This window comes from Carex rostrata, chromosome 3, assembly GCF_964058835.1.
Source record: "Carex rostrata chromosome 3, lpCarRost1.2, whole genome shotgun sequence".
NCBI lineage: Eukaryota > Viridiplantae > Streptophyta > Magnoliopsida > Poales > Cyperaceae > Carex > Carex rostrata.
The window spans coordinates 627,363-649,501 of record NC_135920.1 but is presented as its reverse complement, the minus strand read 5'-3'; the positions used below and the strand labels follow the sequence as shown (position 1 = coordinate 649,501).

Here is a 22,139-nt window from a genome sequence, read left to right as displayed (position 1 = left end):
GATCAAGGCTATTTCGGTCTTTTCAATTATACTATAAATTGTTTATTTAAGATTATAAATTAGTATGGTAGTTGTGGCATTTTTCTTAATAAATGAGATTTGGAGTGGTATTTAGCAAAATGAAAACTTTGAGGTGTCATTTTTCTAAATTCACCATTTTGAGGTGGTATGGAACCAATTTCCCCAAAGAATTAACTAGCTTCGAAAATTTATAAGCAAAAGGTGAACGTGACATTTGATTTCAATGATATGTACAAAAAGAACAATAAATTTCATTCAAGAAATTAAAAAACAGTACACATGATTGTCTTTTCATAGTTATTAATATATATTTTTATATTAAATAATTATAAAGATATGATATTATCATTTTATTGGAAATTTATACGGATATGGGGTCGGGTTTGGTTATGAGTCGGATAATTAAATCAAACCCGTATTCTATTCATTACAGTATCGGTTTTGGTTCGAATTTGGTTCAGATATTAAATTATTAATGATATAACTGTACTCATAATTTAACCAATATTTTTTAAACTATATCCTATCTAAATTAATCAGATCCGAATCAATTCCGAATAAGATCCGGATAATCGAATAAAAGTAACACCTCTAAAAAAAGGTTATAATATTGTGTTTCCACTAATTAATATTTAGCTTGACATTTTCTCATGTTGTGGATATTAAATTTGTACAACGGTATTTAAAAACGTTCTCGACAACAATATGGCATGTAAACACAATACGCCGTATTTTGCCGATTTTTTTTATATATATATAAAGTATGCACGTAGGACAGGTTGTTACTTTCACCCCGTCTGTATGATTATTTCTATTTTAGAAATTGATGACTTTACAGGTTTTTATATTTATTAAAAATGAATTATGTTTAAGTCGTTATGGTTTGAGGGATTGTGATGAAACGTGTACACTTGAGAGATTTAACATGAAAATTTTATTGAGAAGTGTAAATTAAGATTATGTACAGGATAGCATATATATGGATATGGTATGACAATGACATTAATAATTAATAATATAATATTACATCTCTACTATAATCTTTCCGGTTGCATGGCCTTCAACACACTTAGCCCATGCCTCCTGTGCTCGGTCAAACGGATACTTGGAATCAATAACAGTTTTGAGCCTCCCTTCTCGCATCAACTCACCTAGAAATTGCAAATCATTTTTTCCCAGAGACACAAGTATCATCTTAATTTTCTTTTTTGAGAAGCTCAACATCCCCCAAATAAACGCCACTAGGATTGAAAAATTAGGCTGCGCTACCGCCATCACCATACCTTCCTTGCTTAGGCTAGATTTAAGTGTTTTCCATGGAACTGCTGGGGCGCAATTTATGATGTAGTCGTATTTCTTGCCAGATGAGTTCTTCAGGCTTTTACCTAATATATATATATAATTACTAGGTTTATTTTTCTTGGAACATTTAATTCATTTATATATCAAACGGTATATATAATTACTGGTAAATATTGTAGCCTAAAATTAAGATTTTGAATTAATATGATGAAATTGTCAAGTTAAACACTGTGTTCTGTACACAATCTATTTGCTATATTTGACCTAAATTTGAATAAATGGTCATATAATATAAGTAATGTTAGGGGCATAATTGTAAAAATTGAACACCATGGTGTAAACTAACTAAATTACCTTCAGGGGTTTTGTAGTCAAGAACCTCATCAGCTCCCAAGCTTCTGACCAGCTCAACATTTCTGGCACCACAAGTTGCTGTAACATGGTGGCCCCCCAGCTTCGCCAGCTGGACCGCATAAGACCCGACACCACCCGAGGCGGCTGTGATGAGTATGTTTGCCCCTTTTCCAGTGCCGTCAAACTTGGTCCCGATCATTTGGAGACACTCCAGTGCTGTCAGGCCAGCTACTGGCAGCCCAGCAGCATTAACAGAAGACACTTCCTCGGGCCGGAGAGCAGTCTCTTTTTCTGAAGCAACAGCGTACTCGGCAAGTCCACCTGATTTCTGTTCATCAGCAATTCAACACAAAGAAAACCAATTAAATTAATTTTGTTATGTGGCAGTTGGAGTGATAAAAGACTTAACTTTTAGCTAAGAAGTATTAATTACATACCGCAAAACCTAGCCTGCATACAACCTTGTCACCAACTTTAAATGCAGTAGTTACTTCAGATCCGATTTGAATCACTTCACCAGAGATGTCAGTAACTGTTGCATAAATATATAGAATTAATGTCAATGTTAGTTAAAAAGATGGTGAATTCTGTAAGAACACCACTTGAAAATTAATACTGTACCACCTGTGCTTACCGGGGGTGAAGGGGAATTTAAATGGCAAAAATGGCCGAAGCTTCCCCTTTTGAATTTTGCAATCGGACAGGTTGATGCTTGACGCTCCTACTTTAACCAACACCTCATCTTTCTTTGGTTGTGGAATAGGAATTTCAACATTCTACATTCAAATTCAAATACACATGCATTGTAAATATATATATATATATATATAAAAGAATTGTATATATGAAGGAGATTGAGAAAGATGGAGATGATGTGCCTGAAGGGAGGCAATACCACCACCATAACGCTTGTACTGTATGGCATGCATGTTCATGTTCATGTTCATGTTCTTCCCAGCGACACCAGCCATGTATGATGTATCAAGAGAAAAGCAGAGTAATAATATAGAGAGATAGGAGGGTTAATTTGAAAATTCTAAGGCTCTCAAGTAATTTCAAACTTAACAACGTTCGAAGTGGATAATTGAGAGAATCAGAGGCTATCAGACGTACTATTTATAATATTTCGTTATGTGCATATTAATTTATCAGAGATGTAATCTTCGACACCAAGCAATTTAATTATTTGTTTATTGTCCAAGATTAAGTGTTTGACTGAATTTGATTATGTCACAGCAAGGCAAGCATATTAAAAGGTAAATAAATAAATTATCAGTTGAATTGACTTAATTTGTTCTTTTATTTATCATTTTCATATGTTTGGATTATTAAATATAATTAAATAACAGAATTAAATTAATAATCCTCTCTTGCTCTCCAAGAATACTTGTTTGCGTATCCAGACGTGTCTCTTTTGAATTTTCTCTGGATTTGAACAACTTTTGACCTACTTACTTTTTAATCAAGCAAGATCTGTGATGGCTTTTTCATTTTGCTCATCACGCGGATTAGTACGGATTGCAATATATTTTACCAATTAATGCTCAACAAAATTAAGATCGTATTATTAGGAGCAGATCTAGTATTTTTACCATTGAGAAGCAAAAAAAAAAATCGGGTTTAAATAACTAATCGAATTTAAATTCATTAACTAATTGGATACTCGATAAAAAAAAAAAAAAAAAAGCAATGTTTTGACTTATATTTTTCAATGTTCTAAGTTGTAATTTTTGATACTCAACTTATAATTCTAATCACAATTATAATTCAAGAAATTAATTTTGATTTTAACACTAAATTTAACCCGAATTACAAATCAAACATTCAGAGAGGACAAAAAAAATTTTCAGAGAAAGAGAAAAGTCGATCAGGATTGATAAATCACCACTAAAACTCAACATTCAGGAGGGCAGCTGCCCTCCTGGAACCATGTGAGTCCACCCCTACGTATTGTTATTGAAGCATATAATAGTTCATAAGTTACCTATCACATTCCGTGGTAGCTTTTACCAAGATTTAAAAGAACTCACCTATCACATGACGGACGGGAACTAGAAAATTTAAATAAGTGGAGAGAAGGACATCAAACATAAAATGCAAAAATAATATAATGTGGCACTTTTTGATAATAAATACCTATAAAAATATACTATATTTAAATTGTGTGAACAAATATTTATTTAAATTAAATATTTTTTATAGAGTAAAGATGTTGTCCCCCTTGAATCTGTCCCCTATCTGTCCCCCTAACAACTTTCCTTTTTTGTTCCCTCACGTGGTCAAAATCTACCCTCTTCAATCTTCAATCTTCTCACGTGGCGAGGAGAGCGTGGTGCACCGTCGAGATCTGGTGAGGAGAGCGTGGTGAACCGTCGAGATCCGGCGAGGAGAGCGTGGTGCACCTTCGAGATCTGACGAGGAGAGCATGGTGCACCGTCAAGATTCGGCGGGGAGAGCGTGGTGCGCCATTGGAGAGGGTCCATGCTAGCCCAGCGAAGGTTGTCACAATGCAACATATGAATACTTCATTAGTTAGATATGAATACTTCAGTTGTTAGATATGCGTACTTCATGTTACATATGAATACTTCTTGGAAGAGGTGGGATGAGAGAGATGAATCTGACTTTGAATTTTGAATTGTATAAATTATTTCGAACATGTATGAATACTTCATAATCGTCAGTATGAATAATTCTTTAGTTAGATATGAATACTTCATTGTTTTAGATATGCACACTAGTCTGTTGAGAATATTTCTTGGTCCCAATCTGGGCAAGTGTGAATATTATTAGTGTCAGATGTGAATATTGTTAGTGTCATGTGTGAATACTTTATTAGTTAGATATGAATAGTTATATATATGAATATTTCATTTGTTATATATTGAGTACTTCATTAGTTAGATATGAATACTTCATTTGTTATATATGCATACTTCATGTTAGATATAAATACTTCTTGGAAGATGTGGGTGAGGGATGAATTTGACAATGAATTTTGAATTGTATAAATTATTTTGAACATGTATGAATACTTCGTAATCGTCAGTATGAATACTTCTTGGAAGAGGTGGGGTGAGAGATGAATCTGACTTTGAATTTTGAATTGTATAAATTGTTTCAAACATATATGAATACTTCATAATCGTCAGTATGAATACTTCATTTGTTTAGATATGAATACTTCTATATTTAGATATGAATGATATATAGTTTCGCTGTAGTGGTCCCCAATCTTGGTAAATGTCGCTTTCAGACGATTGCGGTCCCCAATCCAGGCTGTCACAAGACGTCAGCGGTCCCCCTGGTTGTTACTGGTCCCCTCCAGCTTGTGTTTACATATGACAAATAGTTATGATAATAAGTATGAATACTATAAATTCGTAGGTATGAATACTATACGTTTTGACTATTAATAAGATAGCATTAATCTTGCTCTTTAGTGGTAGTTAACACGTTTTAACTAATTTTTTTGTCTTTTAGTGCGGGGGACAGATAGGGGACTGAAGTAGGGGGACTGTTAGTCGATCCCTTTTTTATAATGCCCTTTTCATATATCATGTTATTGTATATATAATTAATAATTTTTCTTGATATATCAATTTTTTTAATAAATTAACAACTCTTTCTCGTAACCATATTCATTACAACACGTTTAACTCTTTAACAATTCTCTTTGTACTCCTAATAAAAGGAGAGAAGGATTTGAGATCTGAAACATCTATATATACAACCATACTTTTAAGTTTTAAACAAGAGAAAAAAAAATAAAATATTCCAACTTCGGTAAGGACCTGTTCAGTAGCTCCTCATCTCATGCGATTTTTTAGAAAAAAATGACTATATTAGTGTTTTTTTTTCCCTTCAACTGTTCGGCAGCATCTTTTTATTTCCTATTTCATTTCTCTGTAAGGGTTTAGTTCCCTGCAGCCTTCAACTTTTACGGAGGAAAACAAAATTTAGTCTTAGCTCTGTATTTTTTCCCCCAACTTGCGTAGCTCTTTTCAACTTAATTAATTTGTAGTTTTCTCCAACTTAATTAATTTGAAGTTGTTCAAGCCCAAAAATTCCTGCTTCTAATAATGCTCCAATTATTTATTGCAATGGTTGAAACCGTATTTAATTATCGAATTTATTTATTTTATGTATTAACTATAATTTTCAAGACCAAATTTACTTTGAAGCTATTTTGTTTTTTCATAAACAACCATAGTTAAACAAACACAATTTAACAATATAATAGAACAAATACAACTAAACGAGATTTTCAATACAATTTGTGAGTTGTGTATGACAGAGATTAAAGAGTTCTTTGTAATTTCGTGGTGTTTATTTATATTCCCTCATTTATTTATTTTTGAGAATTTGATATATACAATCATATTTATCATAATCAGTTATTACTTATTAGTATCACTACATTTAATATAATTTAATTTTAGTATTGCATTTTCTATAAAAAAAACAAAGAAAAAAACAACATCCTAACAAATTTCTCATGCATTTGCCAAATACCTATATTGTAAAATTTCCATGAGTTAAATTACTTTAGTTTTGATAAATTGGCAATATTCTCATATTAAAAAAATTTCATTCCCACAAAATTTCCTTGCTGCCGAACATGCTCTAAGTCAGAATATATGACTTAGAAGGAGTCCATAGAACAAAATGCAAAGCAAAAAATTGTGCTAAAGTGAGAAAAAAGTGTAGATCCAAAACAAATATAGTATATAAGAAAATGAAAATAATCAACAAATATACATAAAACATGGATAATTCTTGCAAGATCAATTTACATCTCAAAATTCAAAAGCGAAAAAATTCCATCTGCATCTGTTCATAATCATTGTATGTGCTCATCCTAATTTTTATATATACAACAATAGAAACAAAAGCTCAAGTCTCTTCATGATAATACCCATAATATTATTATGATTATCCCAAGCAGCACCAATTTATTGTCATTTTCTGATAATCCTCCGAAACTTCCCGGTATCAAATTCAAACTGGACAAATCCACAAACCTGCCCTTAGGTAGATGCATCATCCCCATAATTGCACTAAATATAAGTCCAAAAAATCCTCTAACAATGGTGCTAAGAAACTTGAAAAATCCAGAGATAACAGAAGCTACAATATAAAATATTATCCTAATTACATATTCACCAATTGTGCTGAAGGTGCTCGCAATGAAATCTAGTAAACCACCAATTACAATTCCAGGCGTGAATACCAATTGCAAAGTAGGTGTTATGAGCAGAACAAGAAGTGTGGCTACTTGTGTTAATGATCTCAAAAACCACATTATAAGCTTGAGAATCATCTCTTTCCTAGTTCCCACTGTGTTCCCCCTCTAATATAATTTGGGTTTTTTATTGGGAACATTTTATTTTGGAAACTGGAAAACTACATTTAGGATTTCGATAATGTTATAAATATAGAGAGTTCATGTAAAAATGGAAAAGGTTTTTCTTTGACAGTTTTTTTATTTTACAATTGAGTACGATTTCCAGGGTACTTGCTAAATTTTCAACTGTCCAAAAATAGAATATTTTGTATTTGAAGATTGCAAGTCAGCATCCTTGATATACCTAATTTAGGTGGATAATATCCAAACGGCATAGATATATACAAAATTATATATAGTATTAAACTTGATATTTGAACATACAATTATATAATATTTAAAATTATGATGAGATTTATTTATACAATATTCTATAAAAAAAAAAATTATTAATTTATGAAAAGATTGATTTATACCACATCTTATATAATTTTATGAAATTAGCCAAAAAAAAATTAATTGGACCAATAATTATAAATTCTTTTTTATTATACAATATTATGTACATAGTATGTATTATACAATACTATGCTCTTTATATCCTCTCTTGTTGTTTTCCACATGACCCACTATTTCATTATTACAACTTACATCAGAAGTATTAGCAGTTGCAGTTAGGGGTGTACAACGGGCGAGTCGAAGATATTTTATTAAAATTTGAATCCAACCCGATTACACCGGGTTAAAAAAATTATTTACTTGACCCACCCATAACCTAACCCAACCCATCTTTTTTTTATATACGGGTTATTACGGGTTATGCGGGTTAGACGGGTTAAACGGGTTATAATTTTGATCGAAAATCTATTATATATCTTTTTACTATTTTTATTAAAACTAGGTACAAATAAAATTGACAAACATAAATAAAATAGAAATAATTTAGCATATAACATTATAACAAAAAAAAACATATCCAGAATGTAACATCCTAAAAAAAAAGACAACGATATATAACAATCACATATAAAATTCATGAAATAAAAAAACATAACAATTCAAATTCATGAGTAGCGGATCATCCTTTCAACAGATATCTTCTGTGATTTTTATCAAAGCTTAAATGAGTCCCCATCCCCTGGGATATCTCATATTTTGAGTGACCTACGTGTCCGGTGCCTATTCGGGGATAACACAGGGGCCCAGTATTGTTTAAGCTTTGAGATTCAAGCAAAACGTCTTTGAACAGTTGAGATTTTCCAAAAAGTCACGCAAAATATGAGATATCTCAGAGGACAGAACGTCTTTGAACAGTTGAGATTTTCCAAAAAGTCACGTAAAAAATGAGATATCTCAGAGGATGCGAATTCAGCCTAAACACAGCACTCATCCTTTCAACAGAGATCTTATGTGATTTATTACCCGTGCTGCTGTGATATTACCCGTGCCATGCCGTGATAGAAGCATGACTTTTTTACATCCTTATTCTTGAGAGATTTTTCATTATTTAGAAATAAAATAATATTTTATGCTGAAAAGAGGAGTTGGAATGGATTTTCGAAAAGAAAAGGAGAATCGGAGCAAAAATCCGATGCAAGGAGCTTGCATCTCAAGAAAAAAAATTCAGTGTAGCTCTGTTATAGAGAAAAATTGTTACACCGAAATTTTGATACGGTGCAACCTGTTTTCTGCCGAAGCTTTAGTGTCGCCAACTCTCTCTGACGATCCACCAACTTTGATACAAACAGATCCAAAAATAGATCAATATTTTGAAAGAGAAAAACAATAAAAAAATAAAAAAAACATCAGGTGTTCATCGGGCCGGTTTAATTGCTCCGGTTCTCTCTCTTTTCGTAAAATTCACCCCAAGCCTTCCCTTTTCAACATAAAATATTATTTTATTTCTAAATAAAAAAATATATATATCCCTCTTGAATATGCTGGCCTGAAACAATCTTTACTTTTTATCCTTTTTGGTTGAAAACTGCGCTAAATTTCAAAAGACAATCCAGCAGAATTTTAGGAATTCACTGCACACTATTCATCATCATCATCTGGAAAAAACAAAAAACAAAGACAGCCAAAAATATTAGAATTAAAATTTTGGGGTTTGAAGTTACATGAAATTCAATTTATAAACAATAGAATGAGGCCAAACTAAGTTCTTGGTAAACTTTCCATGCGAGCCCCTTCAAAATGCTTCTTATAATTGTAGTGTGCAAACCTTCTTGTTTATCCCCTGAACTTTCGAACTCTTTTGTATTGCCTTTCAAAATACTATCTTGCCTTAAAATGCTTTTCAATATATTTTTTTATTGTCGTTTAAACATATACCGTGTCTTTGAATTTTAAAAATGCTGTACCGTATCAGATACGATACAATACTTGTATCTGTATCCATATCCGTATAGCATAGTTATGCAATTTACATTAACAATACTTGATTGACTGTACTAGACAAATTCTCTTTATCAAAAGTTCACCCAGGCTTCTGAAACATCCAAAACTGGAGCTTTCAAATAAACTTTTCTAATATTTTATTGCCAGATATTGCAGATTGGTAGTCATTCACTTGGACAAAAATCAAAGTTGTAAATAAAGTTTTTGGTTTGACAATTTGAAATCTTAACACATACAAAATACTAATGGTAGTATATATGAACGGGGAACTTTCATTTGTGTCCCTGAAAAACTCTAGAGATCGCTGGTCCCTGCAAAGTGAGAAATATCATGCACGTGCCCCCGAACCGTAGAATATATAACATATATGGATGTACCGCAACAAAACATGAAGTTCTACCATCATTTCCCCCCATTACTCAAAGAATGGCCAAACTACCCCTCAATCCACAGTCTTGTAATCGCAGATGAAGGGAAAAGGAAGACAGCATAAGTCTTGGAAACAATAAAAGGAGGACAAAGTTTTAGTCAAGGCCAAACTACCCTTCAATCCATACTATCTTGCCAAAGAGAACACAATACTTGTCATAAAATGAGGACATAGTTTTAGTCAGGGCTTATAGGGGCATTTGACATACTTTCCTCATCAATAACCAAAAAATCTCTAATTTTGAAGAAGTTAATGTATACAAACTATGCCTCAATAACAGATGTTTTACAGCATTAGCGTTCTTACTTGTGCCCATTACCACAATGTACATAACTCTTCTTTTTTAATACAATTGTTAGTGGCGCAAAGCCAACTAACCTTAAAAAAAGGTATATTCCAAAGCAGAAGAAATAATTCTTCTCACTGCCCAAATTCATACTAACTTAATACAGTTCTTCATTACAAAAAATCAGCGAAGGGCTCCAATGTTCATGATTTTGGTGCCAAATTATGTCAATTTTTTTTTTTAATTTGAGCTTGAAAAAGAAAATCCAAAATGTCAGATGTATTCTATACATCTCACCAGATGCATCTAAACAACTGGGGTTTGGACTTCAGTCTGATAGGCATCGGAGTTTGCGGATTGTGATATTTCTGGGTTAAATGATTTTCTTGTTCTTAATACACATTCAAGTCATGAATATTTTTCTGCATATATTACACGATTGTTGTTTGAGATTGCTGTTTGTCATCTGAAAGTTCATAAGATTCCTGTTTGAGATTTAACTTCATCTGCACCAACTTGGCACCAAAACGTTTGGCATTGGATCTCTCTTCAAATCAAACCCTTAATTAAAAATAAAGCTTTCCAGTTTCCATGAATATAAATGCCTTAAAAGCTTATGAGGTGTTTGCTTTCCCTTGAAACTCAGTATAAGTAAACATGCCAAGCAAAGTTTTTGCAAACTAATGTAGCTTAGCAAAATTACTTGCAACTTTATGGTAAAAACTCAAATTGAAATAAACAGAAAGTATCACGGCTAAGAAACCTAGCTCTATATTATCACACAGGACAATATTAAGAAATTTCTCATCAGACTACATGATAATTCACAATGATTGACTGTAAACCAGATTAAGTTGTAAATATAAATACTTCCCCTCTTTTTGTTTGCTTCTAGCAGAAAATCCTAGTTCTTCACTCCTCAAATGAACCTAATTACTAAACTAGTTCTTACTTTTATATGCCATCAAATCAGAAGAAAAAAAAAATAGAGACAAATTATAGCAAAAAAGGGAGAAAAAATCTATTTAAAGGGGGGAAATTACCAAAGTAGCGGCGCTCGTTAGCAGCCTTGGCCTTGTCAAGCATCTTGTCTAGATCCTGTTTGAGCTGCACATCCCAATTGACGAGGCTGTTCACAAACACTGCGCCAAGCCCCATTCCGATCACATGTTCCCAAGGATCTAAAACGAAACCGTGCATCCCTTCGATCAGATCAAGACTAGAACAATTCGAAATAAAAAAGAGGTAGAAATAAAGAAGGAACGGGGAAAGAAGAGCAAAGCAAAGTACGTACGGCGCATGTAAGGGAGCTTGCGGAGAGCATTGGAGTACATCTGAGTGCCCAATCCCAGCAGCATCCCGATCGCCGTCGCCGTCGCTGGCATTGTTGCGAGCTCTGTGATTGAGAATTTGGGTTTGGTCGGAGAGAGTATGCTGCGCAGCCTGCGCTTAATCAATGGAGATGGCGATTGAGTCAGAAAACATGGTCGGATCGTTCTCGGCCTATTACGAAGATTTGGGCTTTGGGCTTTGGGCCTTAGTTGGACTACTTATCTCATGTTTTAATAGGCCTAACAAAGAAAACCTTTAAGCTTGCAACCTGGGTTTTTTTTATCACCTCGGCCTTTCCACTTTTGTTCGACAAATTAAATTGGTCACTAATTTGGAAAGAGGAAGATCTGATGGACTTCCATTTATTGGATTACGGATTTTAATGAGTCTGCACCTCTAAAACCCGCTAAAATGAATGAACTTCAGACGAACCCATTCGACCCCTCAGCTTTGTCACTAACCTGAGTAGGTTTTGTAAACTAAAATCCAATCGCAAAATGCGTCTGATAATAAATCCAACCGTCTGATACTCTAATATGAATAATTATTAATGTACATGCGCTACAGTAACTGCATTTATGCATTTAGAGGAATAATGTATTATGCTCTCCACTAATTATATTGTGTCCACTAATTATTATTCTAAAAAGATATTATATAGTCTCAACTTATTATTATTCTAAAATCCCAGCAGCACCCTTTCAAAGCCTCGGCACTAATTCCGTGTCAACATTTCTCTAACAAAAATAGTTGACCTCATAAAAATAAATACTTCAATGCATAGATATAAATACTTTCAATACTTAGATATTAATACTTTCAGTGTCACATGTAAAAAGATGAGATATCCAATTACAACATTATGGTAGTTTAGGTCTCCACAAGCAGTTATGTAAAAATTACAACATTGTTTACTATATAAATATAAATACTTGTGTTCTTTGAACTACATACTTCAAGATTTGACTATTAATTGATTTAAAAAAAAAGATTTGACTATTAATATTAAAAAAAATGTTATAGATCTGGAACGGTTGCGGACCCCACAAGCATTTATGATAGTTTAGGTGCGGGTACGACGTCAGAAATTTCAAAAAAAAGGTGCGGGTATGATTATTTAAAAATAATTAATTTATCATTTACATTGTTTACTATATAGATATAAATACTTGTGTTTTTTAAACTATATACTTCAAGATTTGACAATTAATATTTAAAAATAAAGTTACAAATCTGTAAAAGTTGCGGTCTCCACAAGCAATTATGGCAGTTTAGGTACGGGTACGACATCAGAAATTTCAAAAAAAAGTGCGAGTACGATTATTTAAAAATAATTAATTTATCATTTACATTGTTTACTATATAGATATAAATACTTGTGTTATTTGGACTACATACTTCAAGATTTAACTATTAATATTAAAAAAAAATTACAGATCTGAAGTGCAGTTTGGTCCCCACAAACAGTTATGACAGTTTAGGTGCGGATACTGTAGCGCGAGTACTCATATCAATTTCCCTCTAATATATCATAGCATCTTCTTACATCAAAGTAAAAAAGAAAAAAAATAGATATTCTATTATTAAAGAATTTGACACCCCATTGATAGGACTGGCAAAAAAACTCATGGCTCGTGGCCCGCTTGGTATTCACCCGTGACTCGATCGGTAACAGCTCGTTCGTTAGTGGATCGAGTTAAAATTAGCTCGCTCGCTACATACTTGAGCTAGAATTAATGAATTTGAGTTTGGTCTAGCTCAGCACGAGCCAGCTCAGTCGTTAACGAGCTATTTTATATACATAGTTTAGTAGTTTAATCGGATCCATTTACTTCAGATTGATGATATTATGGTCTATGGATGTTATAGCCAGTGTTATGACAATTACACTTTGGACTGTGTTTAAGTTGATTGGTAATTTTATATGAAATATGTGTGAATTAATTATAAGCAATTAAATTAATTTGTATGATTTTGTTTGATTTGGTATGCATGAATTTATTCTGTAAATATATTTGCATGAATTTAGGATTTTGATATATTTGTATGTATGAATTTAGATGTAAACTTAATTTATAGTAGTTGATTTGCTTAATTACAATTGAATTAAGAGTATTCTTCAGTAATTAGTCATATAAATATTATTTTATTTTAGCCATAATTAATTGATAAGATGTGTTATGAAAATTTAAGATATAGTAGGAAAGAAAATATACAAATTTATAAATTTACCAAGCTAATAACGAGCTAGCTCGACTCGCTCGGACAAGTCACGAGTCGGTCTTGAGCAATAGTTTTAGCTCGGGATCTAAAATTCAAACTCACTCACTCAGCTTGATTCACCAACAAGCTGAGTACGAGTGTGGACTAGCTCGCTCTTTAACAGCTCGTTGCCACCCCTACCCATTGATGATATATGCCATGAAAGGAGGCAAAACCTTAGGGGCATTTTCGACTTAGAATAAAGCACGAAAACTATCCTTTGCGGCCTGAAGAAAAACGCTATCACACTATTTCAATAATGAATTCTACATCCAAAAGAATAGCACTATTTCTAATCTAATATGTAAATTAGCAGGTACACTAGTACGGTGTCTTAGAATATTATTTTCATACAAGAGATGAAAAACCTCTTGTACAGCTTTCTTATGTACAAAAAACAAAGCAACTTAATCTAGGTTAAGAAAGCATTATTACATAGCATGCAAGCACAGCTTCCTCCCTCCATAATGGAAGTATTGATTATGTACCAGTTTTCAGAGTTTAAGATTCTCCATTTCTTTGCCTTCCTGTAATTCCCCTGAAGGACTAGGGTTAGTATTGGACCTCAAGCCAGAGCTGGCCTCTTCGCTATCACACCCTGGCCTCTCAGTAAGAAACTGCTCCCAGAACACATCATTAATTCTGGCTGGTGGGCCCACAGGTTCCCCTCTCTCTACTGCCTCCTCTTGCGACCCACCTGACCCGTTTTGACTACCTACCTTCTTTTCATTTCCTATTCCATTTTCAGTTCCACTCCTGTTCTCACTTATGATTCCAGATCCATTTTCAGTTTCACTCCTGTTCTCACTTCTGATACCAGTTCCATTGGTGTCTTCACCTCTCTCATCTACAGCACTCATATTTGCAATGTTTAAATCCCGACCCATGTCCATCTCCATAGAAGGGAAAGAAGCCAAGGTTAGATCCAGGTTGGAAGAGAAAGGCCCATCTCCAGCCAATTGTGTGCTCTTCAAGGGACAAAGTGAGGTATCCGAAATCCTGACATGCGGGCCCACATTGTCATCCTCTTCATTTGAGCTGTGTGTGCTCATAGCAGCCATTGCAGGACACAACCCTAATTTAAGCTTATCAAAACTCTGATTGATTAAACTAAAATCAGTTCTCCCGGAACTACTGCTACTGCAATGGTCCTCATACAAACTGCTGCTGTTGTTATTCGTAAAATTATTATTATTGTTGCAACTCTCCATCAGCTCAGGGGAGTATTGCATATCCTCCCCAGTGGGGAGCCGACGCTTCTTGTGGAGGGAATCAGTGACTGGAGAAGGATCCGGCAACCCTTGTAACCCAGGGCTGGGTACTGACATAGCTGTTGGACCTGGTAACCTGTTTGCCATCTTGATGAGGTTGTCCATGAAGCGGGGATTGGCAGTGGCCTTCTGCAGGAAAGTGATCATCTTCTGTTGGCGCTGCTCCATATATTGGATACGGCGCTCAATGTCTCCGATCTGGATTTCGGTTCCTGACTGCTGTTGCTGGAACCGCCAAAGCTCATTCTGAAAATACACCATTGTTAGTTGCCCATGCATGTATTAGATAAAGCATTACTCTAAGAACTTGTGTATCTTTACATCAAGCTCTCCTACTGGTCGGTACCTGCAGGTACATGCTTGTACTGGTCTGACCAATTTAATTGCCTTCTTGATTTTGTTGCCTTCTTTAAAGTTAAAACAGATTATGAGTGAATTGAGATTTAATTCACAATTGACTATTTTGGGAACGGTTAAATTGAGTAAATAATTCATCGCAGGGTGGGACAGAATGAGTGGGGCTTAACAAAAAAGACATGATGAAAATGTTCAAGGCATAGGCCAGAGTTTTTGGCCTAGATTGTCATAGTGACGTATGTCAGTCTTAACCAATTTGAACTAATATTGATGATAGAATGCAAGGTATGTTGTCAATTATAAAGAAGTGAGCTTGCACCTCAGATGCTAAACTCCTACAGTCTTTTTCTTTTTTAAGTATCTGTCCACAGTGATCTTAGTGGGTTGGACACGAATAAGATAACCACGCAACCAAGATTGAATTTGCAACTGTACCTGAAGGCCTGTGCGCTCACGCGTTAGACGATCAATCTCCTCCTCAAGTGCAGCTCGCTCAGCTTCTGGCAGTGGGCCTGCTGGTGGTTGGCTATGGCTGTGGATTGGCTTCCGTCTGTAGATGCTCTTTAAAAGGTGCTTCTTGCCTTTTATGAAATGGTCGTTTGCAAATTCCCATTTCTCTGGATCTATCTTTCGGAAACCCTGCATAACAGTCATAATACAAGATAATTAGGAATAACAGTTTTAACAATATGATGTTAACAACGTCATATTTAAAACCATTCCAGTTCCTTTTGTGCAGGCATGCAACAACTGATTTTTTTTGACATGCCACCTAATGATTTTGTATTTATTTTAATATAAAACTATATGGGATAGGTTACATTGGCAACAATATTATCTGAAATCACTAACAACCGACGCAATGCTTATCAAAACAACAAAAGCAAAATTTTAGAAATGTTCTCCATGTTTTAGACATAGAGTGCATCAAATTTGGTGTGCTTTGAAGGACTGCTCATCCATTGAGTGATTTAAAATATAGAGGAATATCATTTTTTGATTGGTGACCGAACAACTCTCAAAGTGCACCAAATTTCATGCACAGTCTGACTCCGTAATAAAGAATAGACCCGTAACTTCAAATTTCCATTTTTATGAATTTGATGAACAGATCATAAGCTACAGCAGCTTGTCTTTGATGACAATGAGCTAATTATAGATAAAATTGCAATTACTGCAGGATTGGATGTAATCTCCAACTTAGCATAATACTGGAGGTTATCTGGTCCAGTATTGTACCAGTTGGGTCCCTACAATATGATTTCAGTCCATAAAATCCTAAGAGATGAAAGCAAAAACGTAGAACCACATCTATTATGAAAGCTACAAAAGTAGCTAACATATGCGCATTATTAGTAGCCTAAATCAGAACAAAACTGAATTTTGCATAACCTGCAGGGGACCTCACTCAAATAAAAACCAGATCCAAAGCATCCTAAAAATAAAATCAACCAGAATCAAGGAATTAACCCAGTGAATAACACTGGGGTCTGGACTGGCATATGAAATCAGAGAAACTTCACATGAAACTCAGTGCAAGATGAATCAATTAAGCAAACGTTTCGAATCAACAACCTAACCTAATCTAACTTAACTTTTACAACGGAAACGATACCAGAAAAGAGAAGTTATGACACTCACATATGTATTGAGCTGGCGAATGAAGCTGGAGAAATTATTGTGCTTGAAGTAGGTGGGAAGGAGGCGGGCTGCAAATTCGGGCGGATCCCAGACCACAAAGCTCGCACCCTCATCGGCCCAAGCGACGATGTCGTTCGTCGAAGGATCGTCTATCATTTCGTAAGTTTTGACGAGAAACGGCGCCGGTCCTCCACCGCCCCCGCCTCCACCGTGCGCTCCTTCCATGAGCGAGCTATCTTATTCTGCGGTGCGACGCGAGGATAGAGAATAGATGGAATGGAATAGATCGAGGTGGGTGGGAGTAGCGATGACCGGACGACCTTCGGTTTCTAGAATCTAGGTTCTTCCGCTGTCCTGTCTGTGCTGCTATTTCTTTGGTCCGGTCGCTGACGCTGGCTTTTTCTTCTGTAAATCCTGGTCCGATTTTGTCCGCGGGCTCACAGTGTGGGGAATTTTTTTTTTAAACCATGAATAATTAAATAAATTTTATGGAACTAATATAATGATTTTTTTTTTTTTTTTGGAGAAATCATAAGAACCGTGGGGTTTCCACGGTCTCACAATTTCCTCAGACCGTAAAAACCCCACAATCTCAATTTTTTTTTTTCGATTTTCTCAATTCTTCGCAATTGCGGTACAATTTATGCCGCAGGAGATCCCTATTTTTTTTTCTCCTTTTTTCTCCAGACCGACTGGTCCACACGATCTACACAAAATTTACTCCAGACCGTGCGGACGGTCCGCTCTTCATTTTTTTTTTCAGTGTTCGGTCCGTTCTTCATAATTACAAAATAAATAATTCAAACAATACTACATGCATTTACACTAAAAAAACTACATGCACAAAAACCATGCATCTACATAAACCATGCAAATAAAAAATTCATTCAACAATTACTACATGCATCTACACTAAAACAAACTACGTGCAAATAAACCATGCATCTACATAATTACGAAATAAATAATTCAAAAAATACTACATGCATCATCTACACTAAAAAAAACTACATGCACATAAACCTTGCATCTACATAAACCATGCAAATAAATAAATCATTCAACAATTACTACATGCATCTACACTAAAAAAAAACTACATGCAAATAAACCATGCATCGAAATAATTACAAAATAAATAATTCAAAAAAAATACTACATGCATCATCTACACTAAAAAAAACTATATTATGCACATAAACTTTGCATCTACATAAACCATACAAATAAATAAACCATTCAACAATTACTACATGCATCTACACTAAAAAAACTACATGCAAATAAACCATGCATCTACATAGTTACAAAATAAATAATTCAAAAAATACTACATGCATCATCTACACTAAAAAAAACTACATACACATAAACCATGCATCTACATACAACATGCAAATAAATAAATTATTTAACAATTACTACATGCATACTAAAAAAAACTACATGCAAGTAAATTACTACATAAACTATTTTTTAATACTACAATTACAACATAAACCATTTATACTACTAAAAAAAATACACATAAACTATTTATACTACAAAAAGAAAAAAAATTACATAAATCATTTATTTATACTACAATTACTACATAAACTATTTATACTACATAAACCATTTATTCTAATCATTTATTCATAATTGCAAATATTTATATTAAAAAAAATTAGTCAAACTAATAATTATTGAAAACCGGATCGAACCATCAAAAAAAAAATGAAGACCGGACCGTCCACATGGTCTGGAGTAAATTTTGTGTAGACCGTGCAGACCACTCGGTCTGGAGAAAAAAAAAAGAGAAAAGAAGAAAAAAAAATAGGGATCTCATGCGACAGAAATTGTGCAGCAATTGCGAAGAATTGAGAAAACCAGAAAAAAAAAAAAAGGTTGAGACCGTGGGGTTCCCACAGTCTGGGGAGAAGGCAATTGTGAGACCGTGGAAACCCCACGGTCCTTATGGTTTTCCAAAAAAAAAAAGCCAACATATTGGTTCCGTAAAATTCATTTAATTATTTATGGTTTACAAAAAAAATTCCAGTGTGGGTCCCGATAATCTACAATTGTGGTGGGGACGAGTTCACAAAATTTTAATAAATCTTGGCCGTTTGATCTAAATGGGACCGTTTGATCTATTATCTTTGATTTAATTGAGCTTCTGGTTTTTGTGTTCACCTAAACCCCTAAATTAATTAAAATATTTCTATTAATTACCTGCCAAGTTTATGTTAGTTTTGTACTGAGAGCATCTACATTCCTAAAACTCAAAAGGATTTCTAAATAACTGTTAACTACTTTTTAGAAATTATGGTCTTTAAAGTTTCTAACTCTCACATCCCTGAAACTCATTTTAGAGTTTCTATTAAACCACGTCAGCAACAAATTAAAAAAGGAGAAACAATTTGAGCCAATCATTTGGCCAACATAGAGTTTATAAACAGTTTCTTAATAAGAAACTTTCATGCATAGTTTCTAAATAAGAAACTCTCCCACATTCCTGAAACTAGATTAGAAACTGCCACGTCAGATTAAAAATCTTAATAGTTTCAGGGATGTAGATGCTCTAAGAAACCGTTTATAAACTCTGACGTGGCCAAATAATTCGCTGAAATTCTTCTCTCTTGTAATTTATTTGCTGATGTGGCCATTAAGAAACTCTAATTTTAGTTTCAGGGATATGGGGGTTTAGAGACTTTCAGAGATAAAATTTCTAAAAATTAGTTAACAGTTATTTAGAAACTCTAAGAGTTTCATGGATGTAGACGCTCTGACGTGATATGAGTGAAATTGTGGTATTTTGCAAAGCACATATTGGTCTGTGCTATTTGTTATGGATTTATATTTTTATTTTTTAAATTTAAATAGTTGATTTAAACTGTTTGATATAATTTTTATGTATAAATATTAAGGTTCTAAATAGCGTGCTATAGCGTTTTTAGACCATAAAAGTTATGGTACTATTAGTGCTATAGCGGCACTATTTGAGGATAGCGCTGTTTTTTTAACCAATCCGTTATGACGCGATAAACGCTATTTAAACCTTTGATAAATATAATGAGATATAAATTTTATATATTTTCTAAAAAAATTAATATTTTTTATATAGATAGAAAATTAATATTTTCGAATGGTCTAAAATATTTATATAAAGTAATTTCTATCTATATAAGAAGATAGAAAGGAAACTTAAAAAAAAATTGATTTTGAAATACATTTTTATATATAAAGATATTAGACGGTTTTGATCGGTTGTCTGACTTATAAACACAAACATATTTATTTATCATATAATTCATTTTGAGATCCATAAAAAATAAACAATACAAGGACGGGCCTAGGACGGGCCTATTATTGTTTTCCATGGGCTAAATTTTCTGTTTACTCAATATAATTGGGCCGAATTGGGCTCAGTTCTACTGGCTCAGCCCGTGTGCAATGCACAACATCTATGTCATATAGATCTATAAAAAAAAAAGGCCTAAATCCATCATAGCATTATTTCTATGTCAAGAAAGAACGGATTGGTGACATAGAACCAAGGCCTTTGTTGAACCTTGGTATTTCTCAAAACGACCCTGGATGTTTTTCCTTTATTTCGTAGTATAATCATTCAAAATTACTATCTCAATAGTCAAAAGTAAAAAAATTCCTTTTTATATCTTTTTTATTATTTCTCCTTTTTAGCATGATAAAGATTGATTGTCATTCTATGTCTAGATCTCACTGTGCATTACAATCTCAATAAGAATTTGTTCGACTCTTAAAAATCATATTTTCTTAGTTATATTCGAATTAAGTCTTAATTAATTTGATTTAATTTGTTTTGCGTTCTTAACACCTTGATTTTGATGTGTATAATTGGAAACAAAATTAACTACTATCTCTTGAGAAGTGTACATATATAACTACATATAGTTCATCTGAATCTTTGGAGAAGTAAATAATTGAGAATCTCAAGAAAGAAAATTAATACTCTCCATACTTATTATATATAATTACTTTTCCAAAGTATATACTGTACATGTAAAAGAGGTTTTATTACAAACAAATCAAATAAAATGTCAAATTGTGCTTCTCATCTTAACGTCCAATTAATGCAAAACCTTAATAATTTACTGAAATTGGGACTGTATGTAATCGACAGTCTTCTTATCCAGCATAAACGCCTTGGCAAGAATATCATCTGGTATTGCTGGATGTGATCCAAACAACGAATCGGAAATCCTCACTACACCGGGATTCTGGCTACTCAAAACCGAGAACGCCTCAACGTGAACGTCTCCGAAATTGTATTGGAAATGAACCAACCCAATTGGGAACACAAACACATCTCCTTTGTTCAACACCTTAGAGAACAGCTTATTGTCTGTGGTGATGAAGCTGACGTACAACGACCCCTTGATTACTGTCAACACTTCAGTTGCACGCGGGTGGCTGTGCGGTGAGTTGAGACCCTTTGGTGCAAAGTCGAGGCGCTCTGGCATCACACCATAGGTGTTCAGGCCAGGGAATTTGTCAACTGTTACCAAATTTACCGAAAGCCCCTGCTTGTTTCTGGTGTCGCCGGCTATGTGAAGGCCGGAGAAGGTGAAATCATCAGCAGTTACGAGGCTCGGGTTCTTGCATGCAACTCCATTTACAAATACTGCATTGGAATGGAAGAGGAAATGTTAATATCGGAACTAGTACATATATATACATATGCAGAGCAAAGCAAATGTAAGTCATGCTATAAGTGAATAAAAAAAAAATTAACTAAATTCAATATTGTATAAATATGTGTTATAAACCTGGTGATGTTTTGTCAGCTACACAGAAATCTTGAAGGGGGCTTGGCTCGGAACCAAATACTAGCGAGACAGAGATAACCATAAAAAATGCGAACAGAAAGATGTGGGAAAGAGCCATGTGTGTGGCTTTAATCTCACAAGTGAAAAGAAGAGACAAAGAGATAGAGAGAGATGTAATTGATATAGAAAGAAATTTGGTTGGTTTTTGAGTTGTGAGATGTTGGAATTAGAAATGGACTTCTACAGAGTTTATATATATAGCGTCGAAAAGGCTGTTGAGAAAGGTCGTGCGAACTCATCATAAAATATTAAATGGAAGAGGTCTATACGTATGGTTTGTACGACCAAGTATAAATTGGGAAGGGAGATGCATTCCGAGAATTTATGAGAAGAAGTCATGTTCATA

General features: G+C 33.9%; 4 protein-coding genes across 4 annotated transcripts; all 4 read right to left on the bottom strand.

The window, feature by feature from the left end:
* Positions 1-943: 943 nt before the first annotated feature.
* LOC144552117 (quinone-oxidoreductase QR1, chloroplastic-like) lies at positions 944-2,742 on the bottom strand. Its single transcript, XM_078300227.1, has 5 exons — positions 2,556-2,742; positions 2,312-2,453; positions 2,115-2,209; positions 1,678-2,005; positions 944-1,406 (listed from the first exon to the last, which is right to left on the bottom strand). The coding sequence occupies exons 1-5, from the start codon at positions 2,646-2,648 to the stop codon at positions 1,045-1,047; spliced, it is 1,020 nt and encodes a 339-aa protein (XP_078156353.1). The 5' UTR covers positions 2,649-2,742; the 3' UTR covers positions 944-1,044.
* Positions 2,743-8,776: 6,034 nt separating this feature from the next.
* Positions 8,777-11,539, bottom strand: LOC144551929 (uncharacterized). The gene is made up of 3 exons (XM_078300036.1): positions 11,375-11,539; positions 11,124-11,261; positions 8,777-9,018 (listed from the first exon to the last, which is right to left on the bottom strand). The coding sequence occupies exons 1-3, from the start codon at positions 11,463-11,465 to the stop codon at positions 9,002-9,004; spliced, it is 246 nt and encodes an 81-aa protein (XP_078156162.1). The 5' UTR covers positions 11,466-11,539; the 3' UTR covers positions 8,777-9,001.
* Positions 11,540-13,931: 2,392 nt separating this feature from the next.
* Positions 13,932-17,314, bottom strand: LOC144552102 (heat stress transcription factor A-5-like). Its single transcript, XM_078300205.1, has 3 exons — positions 16,944-17,314; positions 15,738-15,941; positions 13,932-15,191 (listed from the first exon to the last, which is right to left on the bottom strand). Exons 1-3 carry the CDS (start codon positions 17,166-17,168, stop codon positions 14,169-14,171), a joined length of 1,452 nt encoding a protein of 483 aa, XP_078156331.1. The 5' UTR covers positions 17,169-17,314; the 3' UTR covers positions 13,932-14,168.
* Positions 17,315-20,973: 3,659 nt separating this feature from the next.
* On the bottom strand, positions 20,974-21,866 carry LOC144552010 (putative germin-like protein 2-1). The gene is made up of 2 exons (XM_078300123.1): positions 21,734-21,866; positions 20,974-21,588 (listed from the first exon to the last, which is right to left on the bottom strand). Exons 1-2 carry the CDS (start codon positions 21,849-21,851, stop codon positions 21,056-21,058), a joined length of 651 nt encoding a protein of 216 aa, XP_078156249.1. The 5' UTR covers positions 21,852-21,866; the 3' UTR covers positions 20,974-21,055.
* Between the last annotated feature and the right edge of the window lie 273 nt (positions 21,867-22,139).